Source organism: Balaenoptera borealis, assembly GCF_965194805.1.
Source record: "Balaenoptera borealis genome assembly, chromosome: 7".
NCBI classification, from domain to species: domain Eukaryota; kingdom Metazoa; phylum Chordata; class Mammalia; order Artiodactyla; family Balaenopteridae; genus Balaenoptera; species Balaenoptera borealis.
In genome coordinates, this window is record NC_138864.1 from 52,853,078 (window position 1) to 52,874,969 (window position 21,892).

The window sequence follows — 21,892 nt, forward strand, 5'->3', positions numbered from 1 at the left end:
TACATTACAGAATTCCCCACATTACCAAACAACCAAATAATCACACATGCCACTTCCTAAATGGAGCTCATAATATACAGACAATGCTTTGCTGAACACTTTCTGGATGTTTATTCCCATAATAAATGGAACATACTGCATTACTGCAAATAATACCACCTTACGTTTGTAAAACACTACATGATTTTGAAAGCATTTTGATGTGTTATTTAGCTGATGATATCTCAAAAATTGCTGTGCAGGAATCAGATCACAGAGTAAAGAAAACTAACGGATCCAGCTATGAGCAAAAAACTCTTAAGACTGATTTACCAAAATAAATATCTATGATCCCTACCCTCAGGAATGCTAGATCAACAGAGAGAGACAAATATATGAATACATTCACGTAATTAAAGTAGGGTTTTCTCAAAGGGTTTTAGGAGCACACTGGAGAGAGGGGTTAACTTTACTTAAAGGAATAAGAGAAAGCATCCCAGAAAAAGTGAGGTTTGAGCTGCCCTCGAAGTATGAACGGGAGTTCACCAGACAAAAGAGCAAAATGAAGCAAGTCATTCTAGCTTAGAGCGTGCCAAGGCATGAGAAGTGAAAAAGTACAGAGTGTTCCACTAACAAATTCAGGGTGTCTAAAGAGGGGTGAGTGGTAACAGCAGTTCGGTAACAGAGGCTGAGCAAAGAGTACAAAAAGCCATACAGATGCCATGCTAAGGAATTTTACGTGTATTCATAGGCTATTGGTTCTCAAACTTTAGTGCATACCAGAACCAACCTCAAGGCTTGCTAAAATACAGAATGCTGGGCCCTATCACCAGAGCGTCTCATTAAGACTAGGAAGGGGCTCAGAAATGTGCATTTCTAACAAGTTCCCAGACAACGCTGGTCCAGGAACCACACTTTAAGAACCACTGCCACAGGCAATAAAAAGCCACTAAGGGTGAGGGGGTAGATTTGTTGTGGCTGCTTCTACTATTGTTTTTATGTTCATAAAGATAAGTTTGACAACAGCATTTATGAGAGGATGGGGATGAGAAGAATAGATAGAAACTATTGCTGAGAGATAATGGGAGTCCGAATTGTCAGTAATGGCACTCAGTATGAAGAGGAACTAATACATTGAAGAAATAAGGAGGGAGAGCTAAGAGAACTGAAGACTTCTTGGTTATTTGTGGTGTCATAGATAGATGTGTTGAAGATTATTCATCTTCTTTGACTACTACCAAGTCCTTTTTTTTTTTTCAGAACGAAATAGTCTGCCTTCATTTAAGCTATTAGTAATCATGAATAAATATTTAAATCTCCATATATCTTGTATATCATGGAGGAAACTGTTAATGGACTGTTAACTAGCTACTAAAGGATTGTTGGAAAAAAGCTAAAACAAATCATGTCTATGAAGTCACCACTTAATTATAACATTAAAGTCTTAGCCAACAACCTTCTAACACCTCCCTGGGGTCTTAAGTAAATCCTGTGTTACTACTTTTTCTCAAGCTATTAGTTGAGATTTATAGGACATCTAGGAAAAAATGGGGAAAATTATGACGTACATAGTAAAATCCTTTGTCTACATTTATTTACTTAACAAGGAAGAGTGTTATTTTTCCCAAAGCTCTCCACCTCCACTGTTTTGTGCCCTCACTTATTAATACATGCTTTTCCCTCCTGATGGTTTGAATTGCTGAATGGTTGCTAGGGGAGAATTTTCACTCTGCTGGCAGCATATTTTTTTGAAGGAATTTTCTACGGGATTAATATTTCCTGGCTTCTGTCTGTCACCCAGGCCCCGTCACTCAGTTCTCTCCATAAGGAATGAACATTTTCTTTGTGGACTTCACCACACAATGTTTAATGAGTTCCTCAGATATCTTATAATGTTTTTGGAAGACCCTAAAAATGGGAAGAAAAATGGGATTCTTATCGCAATTTGTATAAATAGGGTCACACTTGAAAGAGAATGCTAAGCCTGGAAATCCACCTCTGAGAGCCCCTCTTCCACTTACCACCATGAAGTACAGAATACAGTCGGCTGAACAGAGAGTCTCAAATACAAATGTTATTCTTCCCAGTTCAGAACCCATGGCTCCCGTCATCGATGTCGGTGGTCTATTTAACAGATTAAAATTGCAATATTTACAGCATGTTCTGAATACAATCTGGAAAAAGTTAAGTCACTTTTTTCATTAAGCTGAAAGCCACGCTCTTCTCTCCTCTCCGTGCAGTCTACTGCTGCACGGAGTCTACAGAACCATGGTAATATGCTCAGATCTCCTGGTGTAAATGCTGCCACCCAGCCTACAGCAAGAAAAAGACTCCTGCTGGGCAACTCAACATGGGGGACTAAAAGGATTAAACAATTTGTAACATACTACTTTACAGACAGAACTGCGAGAAAAACAAATAAATAAACCGAAAGATTCTCCTGCAAATGACTTAGACTAAGATCTCTGAATTAAGTATCCAAGAGTCACGATTTTTGTAATATTTGGATAGAGTATTTTTAAAAACTTTGGCTTCATCTAACTAATATACAATTAACAGTTATAGTTTCTATAGATATTCTTAAATATAATTACATTATCCTACACAGCTTGTTATTTGCTATGTACATCACAATATTAATATATTTTATAAAGGCAGCCCTACTTCATCTATTTCTGTAGGGAAACAGGCATGAGGATTCCTACAGAAGGGAATCAGAATTGGTTTTCCTTACTTAAATCCTGGGATATGCAAGTTTAAGATCAGGTAATCATTATCGGAACCTCCAGCCCCACTCTGGATATGATCTCCAGCCACCTCCCAACCTAGAAATGATAAAGATTACCTTTGTCAGTAAAAATTCCAGTAATGATTTCCAACAATCTTTTTATATAAGGCCACAAAAAAAGAATTCCCAATTTTAGATTGCAGTTGCAAACTGCATGCAGAGGTAGACTCCTAGATACCAATGAAAACGTTGCATATGATTCTCCAGGAAGAATCAAGTAATGCGTATTTTTGCATCAAAGGTATTTAAGGGTCAAATTAACAACAGTTTTCTCAATGAGGCATGATTTTTTTTTTTAACTAGAACAGACGGTCTTTATCCATTTCAATATACTAAGATGAAAACATCCTAGTCTTCAGGTAACCAATGGGAAATAGAAACTTCAAATTACTTAATGAAGATGCGGGGTCTGGAGCTCTTTCTTAGAGTTTGTTGTACTGTTGTTCCCTAATCTAACCCCTGTTCTGCATTCACTCACTTATGCACTCACTGAACTGGCTTTCACTGAATGCCACGAACCATGACCTACTTTAGGGACAGAAAGACAAGACTGGGTCCACCCTCACTATGGAATCAGTAGACTATGAGAGACATAGCTAACAACTGTTAACAGTAGGAGGTAATAGAGATGCACATAAAAGGTGACGTGAGGTCTGTCTTCTGCAGAGAAACAATTAGCACGCCATGGGCTGAAATGGCCACCATGAAATGAGGACAGGAGATGCAACCCTCACACACCATCCAGCAAGGTTATTAACTAACGGCAATGCTTAACATGGACACGTGTACCTCCAAAAGAAAATGTCAACATCTGCTACTTTAACAGGTATAAGAGAGAAACTGGGAAAGAGATTAATATCTGTACTGGTGATGTGGCAATTTTCGAAATGTTATCATCAGCAGTTCATAGAAAGGTGATATGTTGAATATACATAAATCAAGCTAGTTCGAAAAACGGTTATGTACGAAGCTACCTGAGTAAGAGAGAGATGCCAATTGTTTTGCTCTCTAAAGGTTCATGTGGTTGAAAAGAGAGATAAGCAGCTATCACTTCCTAATGCTAAGAGCAGAACAGCCACAAAACAATCTGACCCAGTGGGACACCAGGCCCTTGACTGCAGTGTAAGTCATGTGAGAGGCAGTTAAGCGTAGAGAGACTGATAACTTGTGGTGGGGGGGGTCACAGGGAGAGGAATATTCCCACGTGGAGGAATTCTACACCAAGAAAGGGGGGATTTACGGATGTTTCTCTAAGATCATTTCCTAGTGTTCAGCTGGCATGCGGAGCAATGGAATAGCAGAGAAGGCCAAAGAAAAGAAAGGAGTACATGGATGAGGAGCATGGAGGTTTGGAGGGGACCAACATCCTTGCAAGAGGAAACAAATATTTCTCATGTTTGAACATTGCCTGTTGCTGCAGGTTTTACTGTATCCCCTCCCAAGAAACATATACTGACGTTCTAATCCCCAGTACACATGAATGGACCTTATTTGGAAATAGAGTCTTGGCAGATATAATCAAGTTAAGATGAGGTCTTTAGGGTGAGCCTTAATCCAATATGACTGGTGTCCTTATGAGAAGAGAGAGGTTTAGACAGACACACAGGAAGAACACCGTGTAAAGACACAGAGACACAAGGAAAAGATGTTCACGTGAAGACAGGGGCAGAGACGGGCTACGCTGCCACAAGCCACGGAGTGCCTGGAGCTACTAGAAGTTAGGAGGCGCGAGGAAGGGTCTTCCTACAGAGGCTCTGCTTCGGAAGGAACACGACCCTGCCCATATCCGCCTTTCAAACTTCTAGTCTCTGGAAAGTGAGAGGGTAAATTTCTGTTGTTTTAAACCGCCCAGTTTGTGATACATTGTTGCAGCACCTTTGTCTTTTGCTTTATCCCTCAGAATGAATCCCGCATTTTCCATGTTTCTATACACAATTTCTATTTTTTTTAATAAATTTATTTATTTTAGTTATTTATTTTTGGCTGCGTTGGGTCTTCGTTGCTGCGTGCAGGCTTTTCTCTAGTTGCAGCAAACGGGGGCTACTCTTCATTACAGTGCGCGGGCTTCTCATTGTGGTGGCTTCTCTTGTTGCGGAGCACGGGCTCTAGGAGCATGGGCTTCAGTAGTTGTGGCACGTGGTCTCAGTAGTTGTGGCGCACGGGCTTAGTTGCTCTGTGGCATGTGGGATCTTCCCGGACCGGGGCTCGAACCTGTGTCCCCTGCATTGGCAGGCGGATTCTTAACCACTGCGCCACCAGGGAAGCCCCACAATTTCTATTTTAAGATTTATTTGTGTTTTAGAAATCATATTTATATTTATTATAAAATTTTGAAAGCTACAGAAAAACTTGAAGATGAAAACTAAAATTATTTATAAACTCATCACTCAGAAAAAACTACTGTTAACATTTTAAGGTGTTTCTTTTCACTATCTTTTTGATGCATACGTGTTTTTACATAACTGAGATCTTATTGTTGATAACATTTTGTTTCATAGTTTTATAAATTAACATTATTGCATAAGCATTTTTATGTATAAAGCCTTCACCAACATGCTAAATGACTAAATTAATAGTTTATCATGTAGACAGATGTAATTAATTCCCATAATTTACTAAATCACTCATACTACAGGACTTACCTCCTATTGACCATACATTCAATGTAGCCATTTGGATTGTTTTACCTTTTAGCGAGTAGAAGTGATAAACTGAACAATTCAGTGTGTTTCTTTTCACTCTTTTTCTAGTGCATAATTTTCTTAAAAATATACTTTAGGTTTTACTGTATAATTTACTGTATTTTCTGTTTTTCATTTAGCATTATCTTCTCACTTTTCTAATAATCATTATATCAAAAATACTTCCCCATTAAAGATCCTTTCTATATCTAGTGTTAAAGAGTTAAAAATATGTTGTATGGTTATATCATCATTTTATTTAATCATACCCCATTGTTGAAAACTTTGTTTTCTCGTATTTTTGACTCTCATAAATAACACTAAAATTAACATATTTGTGCATAATTTCTTTCTTTACACCACATTGTTTCCTTGGTATAAATTCCCAGAAGTGGAATTATTGGGTTGGAGAATGGGACCATTCAAAATGCTTGAAACGCTGCCAAATTGTTTTCCATATGCTGTCATTTTTAATGATTACATAACATTTCATCCAATTAGTACAGCATAACTTTTGTAAACATTATCATATTGCTGGAATTTAGATTATTTCCATTTTTGTTATTATAGGTAATGCTCAATGAAAGCTTCATGAATAAACACTAATTTGTTTACAACTCTGAATTCCTCTTGGGCAAAATTCCAGTACCTGAAGATGTACTTCTACATACCTGTTCCACAACTGTGGTAAATTCAGGTTGACAATACAAAAGAACCTCAAAGTACTGCAAGTCACACAGTCAAGTTGGTCAAAGCACATCTACTTTAATTCCATGATGGAGTAACGACTTTATGAGACAGGCTGCCCTGGGCCTCTCGCTTTGACCCCCAATATTTTGAGCACTGCTTTTCCCAAGGTTGGTTACTGAACCACCAGTCACAAAAATATACATCACCTTCTACCTCTGTATTTTTCACATTACTGTCTGCTCTTTCAATATCACATACTAAATATTGCAGAGATGTATACTTTTTAAATTAATAATTGAACATTTCTGAAAATCAGAAAAAATTTAAATTACAGCCTCTAGTGAATGAGTAAGCAAGTGGCTAAATCAAATATTGTCATGAGAATTAGACTAAGAGTAACTTCTTTAAAAGACTAAGTAAAAGTTTCAGATAATCTTCACTAGTAAGTGCATACACACACATGCACACACACACACAAATGTATCAATGCTTTCAATACATTCCCATTCTTATTTTTCCTATGTCTGAAACTTCCTCAACTTAGAGTGCAACCGTAGGATCTTTTTGGAACATAAACCCTTATATTCGGGTAATTACTACTGTGTTATTTTTTTCTTCTCCTTTAGGATAAATTCCCAGAAGCAGGATTATTAGTTGATAAAGAGTACTATTCCATAATGTTCATTATATACAAAGGCTTTTTTTCACGCATCTGTTTAACCAAAATTATTCAAGGACCTACGATTTGTCAACCTGAGTACTCATGTGTACATCTCACTTCCTACATCCCAAGCCTGTTTATTTCGGATAGGTGCTGATTTAAAACAGATGTGATTAGAAAGCTTTTTTTTTTTTTTACAATGATCAAAAATACAGTATTGAGAAAAAGTGAACTGATAAAAAAAATGCCATTGAGCTTATAAAAGTAAAGGGCACATTTTTGTAAAACCCTAGTATCTATAACACCTATTTCTAGTGTCAAGTTTAAAAACACATACATAGATATTGTCATTCATTTGACCAACAAATAGTGCAAAATAACTAAGTGGTAGGCTCACCGTGCACTTAAAATGTAAGAACAAATAAAATTCAGCAACCGTCCTATAGAACTCTGCCACATTTCCAAGTTTTCAGTAAGGGGGGCTCATATACATTTGTAAACACGATCATAGACTTCATAGACAAGGAGAGTTAGAGACGATGTAACCCCTCCTCATGGCTCACTGCTGAGCCAGAAAACCAATCCAGGCAGAAATGCTTTCATACAGTGTTATACATACACTATGACTCTTCCAAGTGGCGAACAACACAAATTTCACTGCCTCCCTTGGTGATCTATTCTGGTATTTATAACAACCATAAATGGTGATCATCAACATCTACTTCAAAACTGACTCCAAAAAAATGCAAAACAGTTTATATTCTTAGAGGGCAGTCATGTGGCTATGACACCATATTTACTATTTTTATGTGAGGTCTGGGAAGACAGGCAAGTAGCCAAATGATAAGACTGAAGTTCCTCATAGCCATATTTAGTGTGTTTTTACACAGGTGAGTCCAAGAGTCTCTACCACCAAAATACATTGAGAAGGCTGATTCTGAACTCACCATTCATTCCGTCACACTTTGAATTCCCGACATTGAAGCAGGAGGTTTTCATGTTGCCAGGAAGGACATTCCACCATTTATATTCAAACCCAAGTGCAGGCTCTGTTCCTGCTGGACATGGTCTACATTCTACAGGAGACAAATGGGGCAGAGAATTACAATTAAATCACATCTGGATAATTTCCTCTCCCTCTGTTCCAAGCACTACTAAACTTTAACTAGCAGAGAGGCAAGTGGAAAGGAGAGAATAGTAAACCACCAATTCCCTTAAGAATTAACAACTTTTTCAAGAGCAATCTGGAAAGAAAAATAATTCTGGATAGAGTATACACATATATACTTGATTAACATGAAAAAGGAAAAGAACACAAAATCTTTTAAGATAATTTTTCCTTGCATTTCTGGGAATAACTGCTAATACTGAAATTATCTTCCATAAGAAGGGTAATTCTGAAATAAGTTCACTTACATGTGATCTTAGAATCAGTTTCCTCTACCTCATAAATAAGGAAATATTCCACCCTTCCTATTAGTCACTAAACTTAACAGACAATTACACCATTTAATTATGGACTGATTACTTGAAAAATATTGGCTATACTTAAAAGTGATGATGGGAGCTGAGGGAGTGTGGAAAGAGATTTATAAATAAACCTAATTTAAATTAACATCTATGACACTAAATAAAAGGGTCTCTTACAATCATTTTTCTATTTAGCCAAGACATTTGGCATTATCACATCAGTAAAAGAAGGGGAGAGAGAGAAAATGTTCATTGAGCAAGCATTTCCTGGTACCAAAGTACTGCAGGAGACATTTTTATATAACCTGCTCAGTGATGACGAGCTAGATATTATTGTCCACAGTTTTACAAATGAGAAAATTGAATTCAAATTAGTGGCTAAATCACACTACTGGGAGCCTGCAGCAAGTAGATTTGAACCCAAGTCAATTCAACTCTCGAGTCCTTGTTATGCTCTCAGAGGCTCTGGATATTAAGTATACAGCACAGCTATATTCAAGTAAGATACCTGCCACAAAAATGCATTGTAATCTTTATCTAGTAAAACTAAAACAAATTCTGTAACCACTTTATTAGTGTTTGGTAAGTACTAAATTTTTCCCAAATGTACACTTTGAAACAATCTACTTAGGAACTATTTTAATTGCTATCTGATCAAAATAATCAATTTTTGCTATTATTATAGCATAAAATGTGATTATTCCAGTTGAAATAGAAGTATTTTATGCTTGCATCAATATATGTGTGCACACACACTGGAAAAGGAGCGCTTATCCATAATCACTTAAATTGGTGGAATTCTCTTATAAATATCCAAAGCATCATCCCATTAAGAGGTTGTGTGTTACACAAAATGCCATTAAAAACTATCCTTATGCTATGTTGAATAAGCTACTGCAGTCTCACAATTCCCTTATATTTCTTAACTCTTCTTCAGTCTGTGAGATAAGAAAATTATGTGTTTTAAAAAATTTTCCGTAAAAACAATTCAGGACAATGTCAATGTGGTCCAACAAGTTTATTTTACTCAAGGTCCAACTCTTGAACCAACTGATATCACGTACCCTTTGTTCCATCCGAAAACGTTCCAGGAGGGCAGGGATGGCAAGAAGAAGAGCCATTGTTATAAAATCCAGGGTTGCAAGGTGGACAATCCTTCTTCTCTCCAGAAGGGGGCAACCTAATAGCATCTGTGAGATCCTCCCGGCAGATTTTGGGCTCTATCCACTTGTACATTATCTGTGTCTAGAGAGAGAGGAAAAAAAAAAAAAAAAAAAAGGCTTGCAAGTCATATAACATGCTTTATTTGCTTTAAACTTCCAATAACAAACATGTTAAATTGACACGGTAAAGACTAGGTAAAGTCCAAACAGTGGTAGAATAGAAGGGCCAGCTGAAGAGAATCTAAAACTTTAGGAACAAAATGAGACAAAAAGAATAAAACACTTTGGTGGGGAAATGACCATTACCTCCAAATGTTTTTTACACTAAGCTGCAGGAGGCCTTACGTCATACACAGCATGGCCTCATCATGAAATTCCTCTCTAAAATATACAGAACATGCTTGCAGCCCTGACTCTTACAGCCACTGTTCACTTTCTTCCCTAACTGCCCTAAGTTTCTATGCAGACTCCCTTTCTCATGCTGAGACCCCCACTACTCTCTCTTCCTTTCCTCTACCCACAACACACATCACCATGCTTTGCACACAGTGGTCACAAAACAAAACGGTTATTTTTTTAAAAGAATAGCTCTAGCTTCACATTGCAATCCCGTTATTTCATAAACACTGGTAGATGCTCTCTGAGTCTTTTCCAATAACCTGATGTTGGACTACAAGAGCTGTAGCTAAAATATTTCCTCCTGAGGCGTCTAGGCCCTGTCACCTGTGCTCCAAACAACAGGATTAAGATCACCTCTATCTTCATGGAGGGTAGTCTTTTCAACTTTTCCTCTCTCTCACACATGCACACCCCCAAAAACAAAACAAGATACAACTAAGCAGCTACAACTCAGCCAAACCCAGAAAACTGTGATTATAAAATCATTGTCTTTTGGAACCAGAAACATTAAGTGGGTTAGCCATTTCAAAACAAAATTCATATGCACGGTGAAAAACATAAAAGGCATTCTAAATGCAAAGAGAAAAATCAACTCTTTCATAACTTAATATCGTTTTTAAAAAGAGACTAAGAGTTCCCTCGTTAAACACATGGTCGGCTGAAAGTACTGTTTCTCCTTTACAACAGCTTCTGCAATGATAAGTCTAATATTGAAGCAGGAGATGCAAAATTAAAGGCAATTCTCTATAGTTATTTCCAGTTAATAAGAAGTCATCTATAGTGAGCCCTTACGGCCACTCGATTTCATTCTTAAATATTCCCTTATGGAAGAATAGGTTACCTTATCTGATGAAGGTTGCTTAAGAACACGGTTTAAAAAGTAGAAGTCTCAACAGAAGTATAAACAACATTTTTTTTTCTTTTTACAACTCTCTCTCTGCATTTATGGCCTACATCATGATACAGCTTAACCAGCCACTTCCCCCATCTGCCTCGCTCACCATCTGCCAAATGATGGCTATTCCTGCTGGAGTTTCCTAAACAGCTGAAAAAAGTAAATAGATCCTGTATCCAACAGGGGCGCTCAATTCCTCTGAGAAATGCAATGTAAAACTCAGAGAACGTAAGCAAATGAAACCTCATTACATTTGGGGGATTGTCGTTTTTAAGTTCTGGCTTCACGAGCGTAGAAAACAAATTTCCAAGGCTAGGCAATTCACAAATGTGTTGATTTATTTTGATGTTAATTAAAATCGCAATGAGTTATGTGAGAGCTACTGCATTGTTGGGAGAAGTTGGCTCCCACGTGGGAGTGGGTGTGGTGCTGAGGCTGGGCACCAATGGCTCATCGTGGGGGCACCATGCAATCTTCCCCACCACTTCAGGAGCTCAGTTACATTATGCACGAGTTTATAAATGAGGAAACTTCGGATGAGACCTCTTATACCTGCCCAGAAGTCATACACAGCTAGTAAATGGTAAAGGAGCACTAGCCAGGGAGAGTAAAAATACTCTCAGTGAGGGTAAAAATAATAAAATATGCAAATACATTTTTGACAGATTGGCTAACCACATGATTTTCAATCCAAGCATAGTACATGTTTAAAAATTAGAAAATATGCACCACCTTAAAACATTTAAATGTTGAAAAGTCAAATTTCAAATGCTCTGCAGTGAAAGTTTTCTTTGCAGAGCCTCTTGCTTCACGTGGCAGATTGATTCTGTGCCTCTCTTTCTAATGGGGCAGATGCTTTCAAGTCTGGCTGACTGGGGAAAGATAACAATTAATATTAATGATCTTTAGCACCAGATGGCTCACAGCGCAGGTGAAAAACCAACAATCAAGTCATTCTTTGGCAAGTTGAGAAAAAATTATGAAATGCTTTATGAAACCAAAACCCTAATAGAGCAAAACTGAGCAGACTGCCATTAAGATTACAGAAGAGCTACAGTCTCCAGGTATATTTAAAATATATAAGCATGAGTAAAATATGTTTTAAAGAAATGCATTGGGGGTATCGATTGGAAGCTGGTTTTCACATAAAAATAAAATTCAAAACTGGGAAGACTGAAGTTTAGACAAATTTTGAGACTGGGTTTGTCCGTGGTTGCCAGCTTTCTTCCTTCGAAAGTCGCTGCACAAACGCACTAAGGCTTTGTAGACTGGCTGAGCTCATCTGAGCTAAATTACATGTTGTTTCAAAGGGTTTACTGATTGTCACTCCAACCTAACAGCCCTGTGCATCATGATGTTCTAACTCAGATATTCCCAGTCAGGCAGGCTTTCACTTGTCTCTCTGCCTCTCCCAAACCTCAATCCTCTCCAGCTGCAAATCACCGGGCACTCATCCTTTGTCTCTCTTGTTACTACCACCCCATTCTGCCAAGTTGTGTCTGACCCCTCCTTCAAAGCCAGGCTCAACATCACATCTGTGCTAAGCACGTCCTCAGCCCACCCTTCTACGTAGCAGCATTCACTTGGATTCCTTTTCTATGAAGCCTCTGCTGTTTGCTGTTTTCCCCTGTGGTTTCCTCCCTGTCCCTTTTCTAAATGCTTAAAAGTCTGGATCCTCTTCTTCCATTATGTGGAAGACACCATGGGGATTTAACATTGTACTGGGAAAAAACGAAAACAAAAACACACTGCACCAGAGGTTCTAGCTGGGGCTTTAGGCAAGAAACTGTTCTAAAATTAAATATAATATAAAACACTAAATTGACACTGTGAGTGGATGAGCTGTATGGTATGAGAATTAAATCTCAATAAACCTTTCTTTTAAGAAAATCTTTTAAAGAAGACTGTCATGAAATTTTTATTTTAAATTCAGAAATCCCGGGACTTCCCTGGTGGCGCAGTGGTTAAGAATCCGCCTGCCAATGCAGGGGACACGGGTTCGAGCCCTGGTCCGGGAAGATCCCACATGCTGTGGAGCAACTAAGCCTGTGCGCCACAACTACTGAGCCCGTGTGCCACGACTACTGAGCCTGCGTTCTAGAACCCATGCTCCGCAACAAGAGAAGCCACCACAACGAGAAGCCCGCGCACTGCAACAAAGAGTAGCCCCTGCTCGCCGCAACTAGAGAAAGCCTGCGTGCAGCAATGAAGATGCAACACAGCCAAAAATAAACAAATAAATAAATTTATAGAATAAAATAGATTCAGAAATCCCTAGTCACTGAGAAATGCCATGTTGTTTCCTATCATCCTAATTAAGAAACACAGGCTCCAAGTACATTCCACTTGCTTAAATCATATAGGAAGAAAGGCTGATCTAAAACCCATATCCCTTTATACCTTATTTTTTTAATGTCCCCTCCGTCTTACTTCTGCTTTGTAACTCAGAAGGACTGTGTTACAGACATTGAGCACTTGGAATAATTTGTAATACTGAAGTTAATTAAAGGGCAAAGAAAGTACTACATAATCTGATACAAAAACACTAGCAAACCCTTTATGATCCAACAATTTCCTAGACTCAGAGATGAAGAAGTTCCACGGTCGGCTGTCTCCTCTCAAGAAGGCTTCCTTCTAAAACAACCTTCCTTACCAGGCACTCTCTAGCTTTGCCAGGAAGTTTCCAATTTAACAAAACATGCCGTTCCAGAACTGGGCAACTCTGGTTGTCAGAACATCATTACATACAACTGATATCTATCTTCTTTAAGTTTGCCTGATGAACCAAATTTTGCCTTATAGGATAACACAGAAAGGTCTATTTCTTTTTTTTCTAAGACTTCCCTTCAAATGCTTAAACTATTTGGGAAATTCTTATTAAGTATCTACTACGTGTAGAAGAAAGCATTACAGGAAATTTAAATATTAATAAGACAAATTGTTTGCTCTGAAGGAGGTTACAGTTTAATAAGACAGATTCACAAACTGCTATAATATAAAAAGAAAAATATACAGAGAGCATACAAAAGCATCAGATTTGGAAACAGAGTTGGGTTAGAATTCCAGCCTTAAGACATAGCTATGAGTAGCTATGACCTTAGGGAAGCTACTTAACCTCATCAAGCCTCAGCTTCCTTGTTTGCAAACTGGGTATACTAATGTCTAATTACATAGCTGTTGCAAAAAAGAACTGGCGGCAATGTGTGAATATACACACACACACACACAAAGAGCAAGCATGCAGATAAATGTGTAAAGGACAGCTGCTTCTGCTATTAATACTATCACTACTATTACTATTATTATTGCCATCATCATCAATTCCAAGAGAAACATGAAATGTCATGGTTATTCAAAGGAAAGAGATCAGATCTCTTTGGGACCACTAGGAAACACCAGCAAGATGATCATGATTTCTCCATCCGATGGTATCTTTCTTCCAAGCTGAAAAAATATTCCCAGAAACTTCAGCCATACTTCATATGAAATAGTTTAATATCCTGGACTCTTTTCTCTAGATTCTTCCCATTTTGTGAAAATTTCCCCAAGCCTCTACCAAGGACAGAACACAACACTCTAAACGTGTTAATCATACATTCACTCACCAATTCTCTCATTCACTAATTTATTCAAAAGATGTTTCACTACCTTCTGCATTCCAGGTACTCTACTAGGACTAGAGATTTTTTTTAATGATTAAGAACATGTTTCTGTCTACAGGAAGCAGAGACTTCGGTGAAGGAAACAGTCATCTTTACAAGTATTTGCAATAAAGTGATCTCATACCAAAACTCTACCAAACTATGATCACCATGTAAGTATCAAGAGAGGTATGTACAAAATTATGTGGGAATTCCCAGTATTTCAAGACAATCTTGCCAGAGCTACCTTATTTAAGAGTGGATGTGTTCTCGGAACCTGTACAGGATCACTCTCGTTTTACTGTGGTAACAGACACCATCTGTTTCTCTTTAGGAACTGACTTGTGTGATGCTGAAAGGAACTGGGAGTTATATGGTCTGGGCTCTCCAGCCATAGGGATTAGAAGGTGAACTAAGTTGTCCAACCAGAGTAGCTCACGCTACTGGACAGAATGGTTGGTCTGAGATGGGCTCGTGATGCAAGCAGGGCCAGAGTCTTTTCGGAAACTTCGGTCAGCCCTCCTATAAAACGCTGTGAGGGTGACAGTAGTTTGGGTAGAGATGTCAGGGGGTATCTGGCACCAGAGCAAAGAACCTACCTGAGAAGGAAATCAAACTGAGCTCAGAATATCAGCGAGAAGAGCAAGAGAAAGTCTTGATAAGACTCTTTGCTCTGCAATGATTTCCCAGTCACATGAGTCAAGAGACTCCTGCCCTGCCTTCCCTCACTCCAATTCTGAAAAGTATTTTTAAAATTCATTAAATTTTCTAATCATCCCCACGTAGAGAAGTAAAACTGACACCTTGCTTTGCCACCATTAAAAGGAAACATGTATCACATCCAAGAGTGGTAAGGGTAGGAGGGACCACTTTTTACCCTGAGATAAAACAGACCAAAAAAATTACTCTGTCTAGTTTTGGTACCCAAGATAAATAAAACCTTAAGCTTTTCTGTAAGTTGCTGACTCCTTTACAAAGCTACCTTAACCCCCTGACTTTTACAGGCAGATATGAGACAAGCTCTGTTGATATGATGAATAAGAGAATTGCTAGGACTTTGAGACTTACATACACACACTACTATATATATAAAATGGATAATCAACAAGGACAGACTGTACAGCACAGGGAACTCTACACAATATTCTGTAATAACCTATATGGGAAAAGAATCTGAAAAAGATAGATAAATGTATATGTATAACTGATTCACTTTGTTGTACAGGAGAAACTAACAGAACATAGTAAATCAACTATACTCCAATATGATCTAAAAATTAAGAAAAAAAAAAAAAAAGGAATGCCTATTATATTCCCCTCAGGCCTTGGAAATCTGGGCTGGTTCACAGCCCTGGAGCCTCAGTAGCCTTGGTTCCCAAGGCTGGACTCTCATGGGGCTGAGGGAGCTGGGAAGGATGTGCCAGCAAAGGAGCTCCCCTTGGACCTGTAGTGCCTGGTCCCCTCTGGATGGGACCACAATCTCCAGATCCAGGCGGACCTTCCTACAGCTATGCCAAGCCTGGTGCAACCAAAAAACTGTGGACTGTCTGGCTGGAAGAGCACTGAAAAGTCACCTGGTCCCCACGTCTCCTGATGCTGAGGTGCCCACCTCCAGCCCCCTTCCTTAGAGTAGCTGCCCCCATGGATGAAAGCAAACTCTGCACATTTTTTGCAGGGGTTGGGATTGGTCCAGGGGTTGTAGTGGAAGGGGGAAGATGTAAAGAAACACAAGCCCTTGGGTGTCTGTTCTACCACATTCCACTCTCCTTTACAACCCTGGAACAGGACTTTTACCAAGCCTCTGGTTACCCCAGTAACCCGAGTTTGGCATGAAGAAATGCTGCTACCTTGTGGCCGTTTCCCATAACTACAACTTTAAAACCGGTGCTTATGGGCACTTGACATCACAAGGCCTGTGGAGCTCTAAATGATACCTGCCTTCAACAAACGTCCTGGGGTAGTACGCGAAAGAGAATTCGTAAAAGGGCAGACTCTCAAGAAGCCAACTTCAAAAGGTAAATTTCCCACACACTGATTCAAAAAAGAAAGAAAGAAAGAAAGAAAACACATGGAAAGATGCTCAGCGTCGCTTAATAGTAGAGAAATGCAAATCAAACCAACAAGGAGGTATTACTTGGCACCAATCAGAATGGCCATCATTAAAAAGTCTACGAACAAAAATTGCTGGAGGGATGTGGAGAAAAGGGAACCCTCCCACGCTGTTGGCGAGACTGTAAATTGGTACAGCCACTACGGAGAACAGTATGGAGCTTCCTTAAGAAACTAAAAATAGAGCTACCCTATGATCTGGCCATCTCACTCCTGCACGTCTCTCTGGTGAAAGCCATAATTCGAAAACACACGTGCACTCCAACCTTCACTGCAGCACTATGTACAATAGCAAGCAACCAGAATGTCCATGGACGGATGGATAAAGAAGATGTGGTATAGATACAGAAGGGAATGTTACTCCACCATGAACACGAATGAAATAATGCCATTTGCAGCAACATGAATGCACCTGGAGATGATCATACTAAGTGAAGTAAGTCAGATAGAGAAAGCCAAATATCATGATATAACTTATATGTGGAATCTTAATAAATGGTATAAATGAACCTATTTACAAAAACAGAAATAGAGTCACAGATGCAGAAAACCAACTTATGGTTACCAAAGGGGAAAAGTGGTAGGGATAAATTGGGAGCTTGGGATTAACATACACAGAGTACTATATGTAAAATAGATAACCAACAAGGCCCTACTCTGTAGAACAGGGAACTCTACTCAATATTCTATAATAACCTAAATGGGAAAAGAATTTGAAAAAGAATTGAGACATGTATATGTATAACTGAATCACTTTTCTATATACCTGAAACTAACACAAAATTTTAAATCAACTATATTCCAATATAAAATAAAAATTTTAAAAAAAAACAGCTTAAATGAAAACCCAATTTTCAATTTTTGTATTCTTGGAAGGTTTTTCCCCTTTAAATATCCGCTATATTTTTTAATTTTCTGAGCCAGGTCTTCTAAAGCCTGGATTCTCTTATAAATCTTTTTGGCAAGTTAATGTTTTCTCTTTTTTAAATACTTTTATATCTGAGACTTTCTTTGACACAAATAAATTTTGATTTTACTAATTTGAGCTCATTTTTCAAGCACAGAGATCGTCCTGACCCAGCTTTATAAATTTACTATTTGATATACTTAACCCTAATGTCTTCATGCAAGTTAAGGATTTTTCAATAATATGATGAAAATAAGTTATCTGAATTCATATTCTTCTTGGTACGAGTTAGGGTATGTAGAAATACTTTGTTAAATTTATCTTCCTACGGCAAATATATAACAACTACACTCCTAGTCCAGATCAACTATTCTCCTAGCTGCCATCCAATTATAAAATCAAACATTTTACATATAGTTCTTGGGTTAGCCATATATCCAACTTAACCATATCATTGGGTCCACAGTTCTCTGTCTTACCCACAGAGAGATCTTATCCATACGGAGATCATCCATAGGGAGAAGCTCCATCAAATATCTTGTTAATATTAAAAGATGCCCTCTCTTGAAGAATACTTGCTCATTATCACGGGTCAACATTCTTTTGGGCTCAAATCTCAAGCACTGATTCTGTGCATGTGCTTGTATGTAACCATATGGGGGTACCTCATGCAACACAGGTAAAAAGTGGGCTCTATGCAACCTTTAGAAAACAAAATATATGTAAAATTTTCAAGCTAACTCACTACTATGAAAGCATGCCTACTCTAGCACTAGCCTGTGGCATCCAGGGCAACTCCCTACTCATACCCTCACATTCTGGCCACACTCAGGCTCCCTCCCACGTCAGGTCTTCACCATCCTTCTCCCTCCTGCAGAAATGCTCTCCTCCCATGCCCTTGCCCAGGTTTTACACAGCTCTGAAGCCTTCCCTGATTTGATCAGAGCCCAAAATAACTCAGACTTCCCTGTTGTAGCACTAATAATAACTGGAAATAATAATTCATTTTCTTTGACAGACTACCTCTTCCTCTAAAGTCTAGACCAGTAGTTCTCAAACTGCTGAGATCTTGGACCCGCAGAATCAGAATTACCTGGGAACTTCTTAGAAATGTACATTCTCAGGCCCTGCCCCAGATCTACTGAAACAGAAAATCTGAGACAGGAACCTCCAGGTGAGCCTGATGCTCACTGAAACTGGACAACCACTGCTCTACCATCTATGGAGACGTGTATCTTCTTCTTCTCCCTATCCTTACATGGCCCTGCTCTCATCACTCAGCAACTCTGTATATAACCAATGTTCCGTAAAGACTCACTGAATAAATGCGTGAATGAGTAGGCATTCCACATTTTTCATGATGTAAACGAGAGTCTCTTAATCAGGATTAGAATGGTTCCAGTTACCAATTTAAATTTTCCTTAAAAATGTCTCCTAGAGGCAGGAAGCAATCAAATAATGAAGCCTCAAAAACTTGAACGTTCCTGTGTCATATAAATTATAATGTTCAAAGTCTGTACACCTCAAGAGCCACTTCCCTTGATGATCCTCTCCAAGCACAGGGAAAACAAGATCAAAAAGAGTATGACGGGACAAAAAGAGCCAAAACACAGTCGTTGAACAACCTGGGAAACATCACTAAGCCACCGGGAAATCACCAGGCTACTCCAAGCAAGAATAACATACCTCTTAAAAAGATGAAACCACAACAAATGAAAATGTTGAAACAAACAAAAATAGAAAAAAATTCAAATTCACATGTGTTATTCACACTTCTTCACTATATCTGTTATCTAATTAAGTTCCCATTGCATTTTGTTCACTTCTGAAGCTAGAAACATTTCTCTTGAATTAAGTCTTAAAGCAGTTTTTAAAGAATCACTGATATAAAATAGATAATTAATAAGGACCTACTGTACAGCACAGGAAATTCTACTCAATACTCTGTAATGACCCATATGGGAAAAGAATCTAAAAAAAGAGTGGATATATGTATATGTATAACTGATTCACTTTGCTGTACAGCAGAAACTAACACAGCATTGTAAATCAACTCTACTCCAATTTAAAAAAAAAAAAAAAAAGAACGTCTGAGTTTATGGTGTGCTGGTACACTGTTTTGTTCTATAACAAGTTCAGAGTTTACCCAGACACAACAGAAAGAGCGTAATTTGTGTGTATCTGTGTACACAATACACCTGTGGGTGTACACATGTGCATATACGTGTGTGTGTGCATGTGTGTGTATTCTGTGCATTCTACATTTAATATATTTTAATATATGGCTTTACTTCCTTAAGCCCAGGTCAACTAGATTTTGTCACTCTATTCACTGACATAATAAAAACTACTCACTGACATAATAAAAATATACCTTTTGAATACTTTCATTATAGCAAAAACAAGATCTATTTGTACACTGGATCTCATTCATTTAAGCTTCAGTAATACTAAATTAATGACTATTACATAAAATAAACTAAATTTAATTTGCCTTACTCATTAATAAGGAAAGTTTAGCTAAGAAAAGTTTAGTTAAAGAAACATTATTCCAGGTTACTTTCAACCCACCTTAATGGCTCTCTACATATATTTTCCAAATAGAAATAGGCCTCACTTGGCCATTATAGTAGGGCATTTAAGATCTTACTTCATAACTCCTTGTCACTTAAAAGCTGTTAGAGTTACTGTTCTTATTAAAAGTAATAGATGTACTTCTAATCATTGAAATTTTCCACTAATTTAAACTGGCCTTCCTTTGATTTATTCTGAGTTAGTAAGTACTTGCTGTACTGTAAACACAAGAATATACTTGGTCTTAAGTATTCAAAAGTAAATTCTTTTTTTAAAAAACCCTAAGGACTGGGCTTCCCTGGTGGCGCAGTGGTTGAGAATCTGCCTGCCAATGCACGGGACACGGGTTCGAGCCCTGGTCTGGGAAGATCCCACATGCCACAGAGCAACTGGGCCCGTGAGCCACAATTACTGAGCCTGCGCGTCTGGAGCCTGTGCTCCGCAACAAGAGAGGCCGCGATGGTGAGAGGCCCGCGCACCGCGATGAAGAGTGGTCCCCACTTGCCACAACTAGAGAAAGCCCTCGCACAGAAACGAAGACTCAACACAGTCATAAATAAATAAAAGAACGTGAATTTCTAAAAAAAAAAAAAAAAAAAAAAACCCTAAGGACTAAGGGTAAGATTAACAACTATATAAATATAAAAATTATAGGGGCTTCCCTGGTGGCGCAGTGGTTGAGAATCTGCCTGCCAATGCAGGGGACACGGGTTCGAGCCCTGGTCTGGGAAGATCCCACATGCCGCAGAGCAACTGGGCCCGTGAGCCACAACTACTGAGCCTGCGCGTCTGGAGCCTGTGCTCCGCAACAAGAGAGGCCGCGATGGTGAGAGGCCTGCGCACCGCGATGAAGAGTGGTCCCCACTTGCCACAACTAGAGAAAGCCCTCGCACAGAAACGAAGACCCAACACAGTCATAAATAAATAAATAAATAAATAAAAGAACGTGAATTTCTTAAAAAAAAAAAAAAAAAAAATTATAGATTAGAACCTAAGGATACAAAATTAAGAAAAGAAAGTAATACTGACATCTCTGTATATGTTCCAAACTAGGTCAAGAAATTAAATGTCATTATTTCAAAGATGCAAAAAACACACAAAGAATGCTGCAAAACAGCCACCTTAATCTCAGTTTCTCCTACTGACATAGGCTGGTATGGCTAACTTTTTTTTTTTTTTTTTAAGATTTATTTATTTTATTTATTTTTGGCTGCGTCGGGTCTTAGTGGCAGCACGCGGGATCTTCGTTGAGGCACACGGGATCTTTCATTGTGGCACGCGAGCTTCTCTCTAGTTGTGGCTGCAGGTTTTTCTCTCTCTAGTTGTGGCGCGCAGGCTCTGTAGTTTGCGGCACGCGGGCTCTCTAGTCAGGGTGCCCAAGCTCAATACTTGCTGGCGCGCGGGCTTAGCTGCCCCGCAGCATGCAGGATCTTAGTTCCCTGCCCAGGGATCGAACCCACGTCCCCTGCACTGTAAGATAGATTCTTTACCACTGGACCACCAGGGAAGTCCCTAACTTTTTAATTAAGACAATGGCAGGTCAACTGCAGAGTTCATGTGTGCATTATTCCTCTGGCTAAGTACCATTTATATGGTAATTACTTTGCATTTTCTAAATGCAATTACACAGCAATCTGCCATAACTGAACCAGCCTATGGCTGCATGGCTTTTATTGACCAAACCTACTGAGTAACCAAATAATTAAAGAGAAGGTACACAGTATTTCCATCCTGTGAGTCACAGAACACACTTTGAGGCTGTGCTTCTCCTGATATTATTTCTGACAAAAATGTACCTGTTAAAAATAGCAGTAATTGATTGGGCACTCACTATGTGGCAGGCACTATGCTAAGAACCTTAAATTGAGTATTTCATGTATTCTCATGGCAGCCTTAAGAAGCAGGTACTGACATTATTCCCGTTTTACAGATGAA

The 21,892-nt window shown here is 38.6% G+C and overlaps 1 protein-coding gene across 12 annotated transcripts in view; it reads right to left on the minus strand.

Annotated features, from left to right (window-relative positions):
- ELAPOR2 (endosome-lysosome associated apoptosis and autophagy regulator family member 2) overlaps window positions 1-21,892 on the minus strand; it is a 745,385-nt gene that overhangs the window by 600,222 nt on the left and 123,271 nt on the right. For all 12 annotated transcript variants that reach the window (XR_014246402.1, XR_014246403.1, XR_014246404.1 and 9 more), the window contains exons 9-12: window positions 9,334-9,514; window positions 7,747-7,875; window positions 2,714-2,804; window positions 2,001-2,103 (exon numbers count right to left, since the gene is read on the minus strand). Coding sequence is in view for 1 of the 12 variants with exons in the window: in XM_082398228.1 (XP_082254354.1) it covers window positions 2,001-2,103; window positions 2,714-2,804; window positions 7,747-7,875; window positions 9,334-9,514 (504 nt within the window). In the remaining 11 variants the exon portion in view is untranslated. The remainder of the gene's footprint in view (window positions 1-2,000; window positions 2,104-2,713; window positions 2,805-7,746; window positions 7,876-9,333; window positions 9,515-21,892) is intronic.